This window comes from Protobothrops mucrosquamatus, unplaced genomic scaffold, assembly GCF_001527695.2.
Source record: "Protobothrops mucrosquamatus isolate PMUCROS unplaced genomic scaffold, P.Mucros_1.0 scaffold760, whole genome shotgun sequence".
Classification (NCBI taxonomy): domain Eukaryota; kingdom Metazoa; phylum Chordata; class Lepidosauria; order Squamata; family Viperidae; genus Protobothrops; species Protobothrops mucrosquamatus.
Genome location: NW_015387029.1, coordinates 497,663 through 507,659, shown reverse-complemented (window position 1 = coordinate 507,659; position 9,997 = coordinate 497,663). Strand labels below are relative to the sequence as shown.

The following is a 9,997-nucleotide window of genomic DNA, read 5'->3' as shown; positions in this document are numbered from 1 at the left end:
GTGTTCGGGACTCATTCTGCGAAATGCGAAGGGACTCAGAAGACCCTGTTAAATCCCTAAGGCTGCCCAGCCTTTACATCCTGGTCTGCTTTTGCAGAGAGCCTAGAAAAATGAGCCCCAAAGTGCTTTCTCAAAAGGGCAACTGGACTGTCTTGATTTTTTTTTTCTTGAAAACATTTCGCTTCTCATCCAAGAAGCTTCTTCGGTTCCGACTGAAGAACTGGAGGGTCAGAGCTGAAGAAGCTTCTTGGAGGAGAAGAGAGACGCCTTCAATGGAAAACCAAGACAGTCCAGTTGCCCTTTGGAAAAAGCACCTGGACTCCAAAACAGGATTTGTCCATCTCTAATCTCTACCCTGCTGGTTAGCCTCCAGGGAAGGAAATATTAAAAGGGCAGAAAAATATATTTCCTACAAGGATCTTGAAGAGGCTAAAACATATAAGGAATGGTTGCTGGAATTGGGTCTGTCTAGTTTAAGGAAGAGAAGGACGAGGGGGGACAGGATAGCAGTCTTCCTGTATCTCAGGGGCTGCCCCAAAGAAGAGGGAGTCAAGCTATTCTCCAAAGCCCCTGAAAGCAGGACAAGAAGCAACGAATGGAAACTAAATCAAGGAGAGAAGCAACCTAGAACTAAGGAGAAACTTCCTGACAGTGAGAACAATTAACCAGTGGAACCACCTGCCTCCAGAAGCGGTGAATGCTCCAACACTGGAAGTTTTAAAGAAGAGACTGGACGGCCATTTGTCCGAAATGGTATAGGGTTTCCTGCCTGAGCAGGGGGTTGGACTAGATGACCTCCAAGGTCCCTTCCAACTTTATTATTATTATTATTATTATTATTATTATTATTATTAGTTCTTGCAGATGTGAGAAACGCTTGCCAAGTCCTCTGTAGCTCAAGAAATCGCAGGAAAAACGACAGGTCTGCAACGACAGGGGCTCCACCCTGCTCAAGCCAGAGTCAACCCTGATGCCTCTGAGCCAGTACAGAGCGCCCGGTGACCATATTCAGCTCTTGAACCTTTCCCCTCCTTTTCGCCGCAGCAAAAATGAAAACTTTGCAAGTTGCAAAACCTTTGCTTGTGTTCCAGTTCTTCCTTTATTCCTCCCCACTCCCCCCCCCCGCTTTTTTCTTTTTTTTTTAATCTCCTGCCGGCTACGCGGGAAGCTTTTTTATACTTTGCAAAATGGGCCTTTTTTAATAATAAATAAAAAAATAAATAAGAAATGGGGGTTTTTTTCCATCGAACATTAACCCCGTGACAGATTGGGGCTTGTGGGTGAAAATAAGTGACACCGAGAGAGAGAGAACAAAAGAAAGCCGTTCCCCCCCCCGCCGCAGAGCAGAGGAGCAAATACTTATAGTTATGACTTAAAAATTCATTAAATAACAAGATAATTAAAAGGCACTAAACCGAGGGATTGAATAATTCATATCACATTCATAATCCACTTAATCGTCCTAGAGGGAGTCGTAGCTTTTGCAAGTGTAATGAGGAGCTTAAATGTAAAATTTGAGAGGAATTTCAGGGGATCTGAGGAAGGCCTCCTCCATAAAGCATTGGCAAATCCTGTCTGGCCTTGGAAACTTTATTTAGTCTAGCTGAAACCACCAGGATGTTCCCCAGGCTACAGAGTAGGCTTGGAAGTTGAAAAATAAAACCATTCTTGAAGAAATCAATGGCAAAAAAAACACAAAACCCACAAAAAAAACCTTTGTGCCGCTGTCAAGGAAACGACATGTCTCCATCTCTGAAATTATTTTGAGCAGCACTTTCCAAACTTGCTCATTTCAGAGGGATGGACTTCAATTCCCAGAATTCTCCAGTCAGCCATGAACCACAAACAACAACCTGATTAGGGCGCTGGAGACTAAAACATACTAGTTTTATGAAGAGAAGGACGAGGGGGGGGGGACATGATAGCAGTGTTCCAGTATCTCAGGGGCTGCCCCAAAGAAGAGGGAGTCAAGCTATTCTCCAAAGCGCCTGAAGGCAGGACGAGAAGCAAGGGATGGAAACTCATCAAGGAGAGAAGCAACCTGGAACTAAGGAGAAACTTCCTGACAGTGAGAACAATTAACCAGTGGAACAACCTGCCTCCAGAAGCAGTGAATGCTCCAACACTGGAAGTTTTTCAGAAGAGACTGGACAGCCATTTGTCCAAAATGGCATAGGGGTTTCCTGCCTGAGCAGGGGGTTGGACTAGATGACCTCCAAGGCCCCTTCCAACTTTATCATCATCATCATCATCATCATCATCATCATCATCATCATCATCATCATCATCATCATTATTATTATTATTATTATAAAATGTACAGGAATTGGGTATATCTGGTCTAGTGGAAAGAAGGATGAGGGGGGACACGATAGCACTCTTCCAATATTTGAGGGGCTCCTACAAGGATGAGCGGGGTCAAACTACTTTCCAAAACACTGCAAGGCTGGACAAGAAGCAATAGGTGGAAACTAACTGAGAAACAACCTAGAACTAAAGGGAAATTTCCTGACAGCCAGAGCAATCCACCAATGGAGTAGCTTGCCTTCTGAGGTTGTGGGTGCTCCATCAGAGGTTGGACAACCATTTGCCTTCAATGGTATAGGGCAGGGGTAGGCAAATGAGTTGTGGACTTCAACTCCCAGAATTCCTGAATTCTGGGAGTTGAAGTCCACGACTCATAAAAGCGCCAAGGTTGCCTACTCCTGGTATATCCCTTCTAATTCTATTATTCTATGTTCTATGAATTCTGGGAGTTGGTCCACCCATCTGAAAGTGGGCCAGATCGACAGACACTGCTCTACAGTCAACCTTGAGTCATGGGTGAAGACTCCCAACTAAACGGGATGCGGACGGGGCCCCTTCAACTTAGCACAAAATATACCACTTGGGGGGATCTTAAACTTTATTGGAGTTTAAGGGCCTGGTGAAAACAGGTGGTGCCTCCTGATGACACACTGACCTGACTTCTCCCAACTAATTTTCAGTAGAGCTTTCACATTTTATTGTTTTATGTGATTTCTCTCCAAGTTAATGTCTTAATTTGAAGGCTACACAGAGGTCCGTGGTACAATGCATGACAGATAAACATGTCCAATCCAATCCAATTCAATTTAATCCAACTGAACCAATCCAAATCAAATCCAGACAACACAACATGACACAACACAATCCACTCCAACACAACACGATCCAACTCAATTCAACCCAATGCAAGCCAAACCAAGCCAAACCAGCCCAGTCTAATCCAATACAATCCAAAACAATCTAACACAATCCAACTCAACCCAACCCAGTCCATCCAATCCAATCCAACTCAACCCAGATCAACCCAATCCAATGAAATCTACAGTAATCCAATACAACCCTACCCAACACAAGTCAAATCAACCCAATGCAATCCAACTCAACCTAACCTAATGCAATCCAACTCAACCCAACCCAACCCAATGCAACCCAACTCAACCCAACCCAATCCAACCCAACCCAACCCAACCCAACCCAATCCAACCCAACTCAACCCAACCCAATCCAACCCAACCCAACCCAACCCAACCCAATGCAACCCAACTCAACCCAACCCAATGCAATCCAACTCAACCCAACCCAACCCAATTCAACCCAACTCAACCCAACCTAATGCAATCCAACTCAACCCAACCCAACCCAATGAAATCCAACTCAACCCAACCCAACCCAATGAAATCCAACTCAACTCAACCTAACCCAACCCAACTCAACCCAACCCAACCCAACCCAATGGTGCAACTGGGGCAGAAGGATACAAGAGGCTGCCCCATTACCCCATTGCCTGCCCTCTTGACTTCTTTGATCATCCCTTGGAGACAGCCCTGTTCACTCTTTGCCCGTGCAGGTTAGCTTCCTCTGTAAGGGTGCCCAGCTGGAGCTGGATCCACGTGGAGACCACCTGGGGGCAACATCTGTGGGCCGGGTGGGGTGTTTTTTTCCTCCAGGGAGGCGCTCTCTTTGCCCCCCTGGCTTTGAGGGGGCTCATCGGAGCCAAACCTGCTGGGTGCCTCCCTGGCATTTCCCCTTTCAGCTCCCCTCCGTCACTGTAGCAAAAACTTTCCACTGAGATCAAAGGGGGGGTGGAGAAGAAAGGGGGGGAGATGAAAGGAGCGTGCAGACCCACCCCCACCCCCCACCCCCCAGCCTGGAAAAGGCCCCACACCAGGACTCCTCCTGGCCTGGCAGGGTGCTCAGCTTACATGGCCTTATTAAGGCCGTGGCCAAAAAGTTCCTCCTTGTTTGGAAAGTGGGCACCTGGCCTGGCTAGGGCAGCCGTGGGGGAGAACTTCCTTGCTCTCCAGGGGCGGCCCACCCCTCCCTCCCCAGCCCTGGGTTCAAGCCTTCCACATCAGCCTTTTGTCGGCTGGCTTAACTCCTGCCCTGCAGCGTGGCCCTTTTTTCACACCAGTTAGTGGTAAACTATCCCCCCTCCCCTCATCCCCCCCGTTGGGCGGTGGGCACACAAAGGGACCCCTGAAGCTGTCAGAGTCACGGCTTGGACCAACTCTACTGCCTGATCCTGATGGGGGCGGTGGGGCGGGGGCTCGGGAAGTTTTCGAGAACATACGGCATGCAGAGAAACAAGGAAGGGTTTTGTGGGTCTCTCTCCCCCTTAAAGAAAACCCACCAAGGTTCTAGTCCTCATGGCTCAGAATAAAGGGAAGACAGTCCTCGACCATTTGGGGGCCAGGATTTCTGCTGCTAAGCGGGGCGATTAGCTGAGTGAGTCACATCCAGTTTTGTGACTTTTTTTTTTCTTGCCCCCGGTCCTTAAGCGAATGACTGCCATCGTTAAGTGAATCGTGGGATGGGGGAGTCATTGAACGAATCTGGCTTTCTCCCTTTGACTTGGCTTGTCGGTCACGTGACTCTGGGAGGCTGTAACTGTTATAAATAAATGCTGGTTGCCGGCTGAATTTGGAGCACATGACCACGGGGGTGCCGCGACCGTCGTTAAGTGTGGAAAAAAATGGTCAAAAGTCCCTTTTTTCAGCGCCATTGACCCTGAACTACAAATATTCCATGGGTGATGCATTCGCTCTTCCATAAGTTGGTCTTTCTTTTTCTTTCTTTCTTTCTTTCTTTCTTTCTTTCTTTCTTTCTTTCTTTCTTTCTTTCTTCCTTTCTTTTTCTTTCTTTTTCTTTTTCTTTCTTCCTTCCTTCCTTCTCCCTCCCTCCTTTCCTCCTTCCCTTTATTCCTTTCTTTCTTTTTCTTTCTTTCTTCTTTCTATCTTTCTTTCTTTTTCTTCCTTCCTTCCTTCCTTCTCCCTCCCTCCTTTCTGCCTTTTCTTTCTTTCTTTCTTTCTTTCTTTCTTTCTTTCTTTCTTTCTTTCTTTCTTTCTTTCTTTCTTTCTTTCTTTTCTTCCTTTCTTCCTTCCTTCCTTCTCACTCCCTCCTTCCCTCCTTCCCTTTCTTTCTTTCTTTCTTTTTTTTTCTATCTTTCTATCTATCTTTCTATCTTTCTTTTTCTTCCTTCTCTCTCCCTCCTTCCCTCCTTCCCTTTCTTTCTTTCTTTCTTTCTTTTTTTCTTTCTTTCTTTCTTTCTTTCTTTTAAATTCTCCCTTCCCCGAGGAGGCTGGGGGTCTGGGGATTAAACTGCCTCCCTCAACCATGGTGAATCTCAACCAATCACAGGGTTGGGGCCTGTGACCTTCCCACACCGACCTAGCTGCCTTCACACAGTCCTGGAACCGTGTCATCAGGGAAGGGAACCGAGGATCATCTAGTCCAGCCCACTGCAATTGCAGGAAAGCCAGCCGAATCTTGTCTGGAAACCCTCCGGCAATGGTCCAAAAGATGCTTTTTTCAAGAGGCAACTGGACTTCCTTGTTTTTTTTCTCTGAAGACGTTTCTCTTCTCACCCAAGAAGCTTCTTCAGCTCTGACCGGATGGTGGGGAAGGGAAGGATTTATACTCCTTGCAGACAGCCAGTCATTTGCCTTCTTTTAGAGAGTCCTTGAGGCCACTTGGAGGTTTATCTGTGTCCTCATGGGACTTTCTTATTATTCTTTGAAGACATTTCCCTTCTTATCCCAGAAGCTTCTTTAGCTCTGACCGGATGGTGGGGAAGGGAAGGATTTATACTCCTTGCAGAGAGCTGGTCATTTGCATCCTTTTGGAGAGTCGTTGAGGCCACTTGGAGGTTTACCTGTGTCCTCAGGGTCAGCTGAGTAGAAAGAACACCATCTACCTCCAGTCTACAACACAGTCCTTTCGGCAGTTCCAAGGATGCTCCACCCCCATTTGCACCCCTCAGCTGACCCTGAGGACACAGACAAATCTCTGAGTGGCCTCAACGACCATCTAAAATGATGCAAATGACTAGCAGTCTGCAAGAAGTATAAATCCTTCCCTTCCTCACCATCCGGTCAGAGCCGAAGAAGCTTCTGGGATGAGAAGTGAAATGTCTTCAAATAAAAGGCTCCACATCCATTTGCACCCCTCAGCTGACCCTGAGGACAGAGATAAACTTCCAAGCAGCCTCAACGACTCTCCAAAAGGATGCAAATGACCAGCCGTCTGTAAGGAGTATAAATCCTTCCCTTCCCCGCCATCCGGTCAGAGCCGAAGAAGCTTCTGGGATGAGAAGCGAAACGTCCTCAAAGGAAAAAACAAAGTCCAGTTTGGAAAGCCCTCTTGAAAAAGCACTTTGGGGACAACCAAGTCCTGGAGGATGGAGAACCTCCATAGACCTCCGGTAACGGAGCCCCCACCACCCCCCACCCGGATCTGAGGAAGAAGAGCCCCCCGGACTTACCCGCGCAAGGATTCGTGGCCCCTCCGTCGCACCCGGCTGGATGGGGGCTTCCTTTCCGAGTCGGAGAATCGGCTGGCCTGGACCTCCTCCCCCTGCTCGCCGGTGGCCACCTCTTGGCGGAGAGCCAGCGATGCCCAGAAGCCCAGGGCGAAGTGGGCGAGCCAGACCGCTGCCCTCATGATGGGATCCGGGCGTCCAAGGGGGGTCCGTTGGGCAGGCAGGTCCAACGGGCACGGGGCAATCCAAGACCCCTGTGAGAAGGTTTACATCAAAATGTAATTTCGCCCTTTTTTTCTTTTTTTAACCGTTTCTATCTTCCCCTGGAAATATGAACGGAATCCACAAAGGGCTGAGAAATCGGGAGCTCCGCGACATATAATTGACAATCGAGCTGAAACTAAACGAATCCAGTAAAAATAGCAAACGGGGGGGGGGCGGAAATTCTTTGTTCAAACGTCCTCTCAAGGCCCCCCCCCAATAAGTTACCCAGACCCAATCCACATATCAAAGGATAAGGTCTGCACACGTGACCTTAGGTCTCCCAGAGGAAACGACATGTTCACAAGAATAAACATACCTACACACACACACACACACACACACGGCCCTCAAGTGTCACCCTAGAATCAGCACCTAGACCAGGGGTAGGCAACCTTGGCTCTTTTATGACATGTGGACTTCAACTCCCAGAATTCCTGAGCCAGCCATGCTGAGGGAAAGGGAGAGTTTCCAAGCTGAGCCAGGCTGTCTCAGGAATTCTGGGAGTTGAAGTCCACAAGTCATGAAGGGGCCAAAGTTTCCCCCATGCTGGCTCAGGAATTCTGGGAGTTGAAGTCCAACACTGGAAGTTTTTAAGAAGAGACTGGACAGCCATTTGTCCGAAATGGTATAGGGTTTCCTGCCTGAGCAGGGGGTTGGACTAGATGACCTTCAAGGTCCCTTCCAACTTTACTATTATTATTATTATTATTATTAAGTCATAAAAGAGCCAAGGTTGCCTACCCCGACCTAGACACTTCAAGCTCCCCCTATAAAAATCTGCCGCTGTGCCCCATTTCTTCGCTGCCTGCCCCCCAAATGCAAACTGTTTCGCTTTTTAGGAATAAATATTTCTTCTTTTCCTCACAGCTGCCTGGATCTCATATTTACGTATTATTCTTGTGCACAATTAAAGAGAAGAGATTGGGCGGCCCTCGGTCTGAAACGGCATAGGGGTTTCCTGCCGGAGCAGGGGGTTGGACTAGATGACCTCCGAGGTCCCTTCCAGCACTGTTATTCTGATCTTTCCACAGCAGACGCCCTGATATCTCCCCAGGGCTGCGGCGTTACACCCCGCGCCACTCCTGACATTTCCTTGCCTTCCTGGGACTATTGCCAATGGTCAATATAACAGAACAACGGAGTTGGAAAGGACACTAATGGGCCCGGAGACCCCTAACCTGGCCCTTAGGCTTCGTTCACACAGCACTAAAGGGCCCGGGAGAGGCCCTGATCCAGCAGACTAAAAACCGGGTTCGGGGTACCCTCGTTTCTTTAGGGGGTTGCCTAAACACAATCCGAGGGGGGAATTTTGTGTCCCGTGTGGTGGACTTCAACTCCCAGAATTCCTGAGCCAGCATGAGGGAACTATGGCCCCCTCATGACTGGTGGACTTCAACTCCCAGAATTCCTCAGCCAGCATGGGGGAACTGTGGCCCCCTCATGACTGGTGGACTTCAACTCCCAGAATTCCTCAGCCAGCATGGGGGAACTATGGCCCCCTCATGACTGGTGGACTTCAACTCCCAGAATTCCTCAGCCAGAATGAGGGAACTATGGCCCCCTTCATGACTGGTGGACTTCAACTCCCAGAATTCCTGAGCCAGATGGGGGAACTATGACCCCCTTCATGACTGGTGGACTTCAACTCCCAGAATTCCTGAGCNCCCCCTTCATGACTGGTGGACTTCAACTCCCAGGATTCCTGAGCCAGCATGGGGAAATTATGGCCCCCTTCATGACTGGTGGACTTCAACTCCCAGAATTCCTCAGCCAGCATGAGGGAACTATGACCCCCTTCATGACTCGTGGACTTCAACTCCCAGAATTCCTGAGCCAGCGTGGCTCAGCTTGGAAACCTCTCCCTTTCCCCTCAGCGTGGCTGGCTCAGGAATTCTGGGAGTTGAAGTCCACGAGTCATAAAAGAGCCAAGGTTGCCTACCCCTGGACTAGGGAATTCTGGGAGATGAAGTCCACCCCTCTTGAGAAAGATTGTCCTTGTAGGAAACACAAAGGCAGGGAGGGGGGGGGGTTAATGCAGTCCTGTCTGTCTCCTTTCATCCCCCTTGATCAAGGGGGCCGCCAGGCATGGTGTTTCCCAAGGAGACCCCCCCTCCTTCCTCTTTCCCTCCCTCCCTCCCTCCCCCCCTCTCTTCCAGCAATCTCTCTGAGACTCGGCCTGCTCCCCAGCTGCTCCTTATCGCTTTCCCAGGCCTGCCAGTTATCCGGCCCTGGAATGCTCGGCTGTTCCTCCTTTCCCAATTTGGACAACTGGAACACGCATCCCTGCCCTGGGCCAGCCACCGGCTCGCCTTGATCTTTCTTTAACCGGATGCCGGGAAGTGAAAAGTCCAGAGGACGGTGAGGAACGCAAAGCGGGACGTGCAAAAAGTGCCAGGCAGAATAACAAGAGTCGGAAGGGACCTCGGGAGGTCTTCTAGTCCAACCCCCTGCTCGGGCAGCAGACCCCGTGCCGTTTCAGACAAAGGGTTGTCCAATCTCTTCTTTAAAAGGAGGAGGAGGAGGAGGAGGAGGAGGAGGAGGAGGAGGAGGAGGAGGAGGAGAATAAGAGAGTTGGAAGGGACCTCAGAGATCTACTAGTCCAACCCTCTGCTTGGGCAGGAGACCCCAGACTGTTTCAGACAAATGATTGTCCAATCTCTTCTTAAAAAGGAGGAGGAGGAGAATAACAGGAGTTGGAAGGGACCTTGGAAGTAGTAATAATAATAATAATAATAATAATAATAATAATAATAATAATAATAATAATAATAATAATAATAATAATAATAAAATAATAATAATAATAATAATAATAATAATAATAATAATAATAATAATAATAATAATAATAATAATAATAATAATAATAATAATAATAATAAATTAAATTGGAAGGGACCTTGGAGATCATCTAGTCCAATCCCCTGCTCGGGCAAGAGACCCTATACC

The 9,997-nt window shown here is 48.3% G+C and overlaps 1 protein-coding gene across 1 annotated transcript in view; it reads right to left on the bottom strand.

Annotated features, from left to right (window-relative positions):
* Positions 1-6,966, bottom strand: part of LOC107289734 (fibrillin-2) — a 172,158-nt gene extending 165,192 nt beyond the window's left edge. Inside the window, 1 exon segment of the mRNA XM_015818536.1 lies at positions 6,788-6,966. Within this exon segment, the coding sequence (XP_015674022.1) occupies positions 6,788-6,966 (179 nt within the window).
* Positions 6,967-9,997: the final 3,031 nt, after the last annotated feature.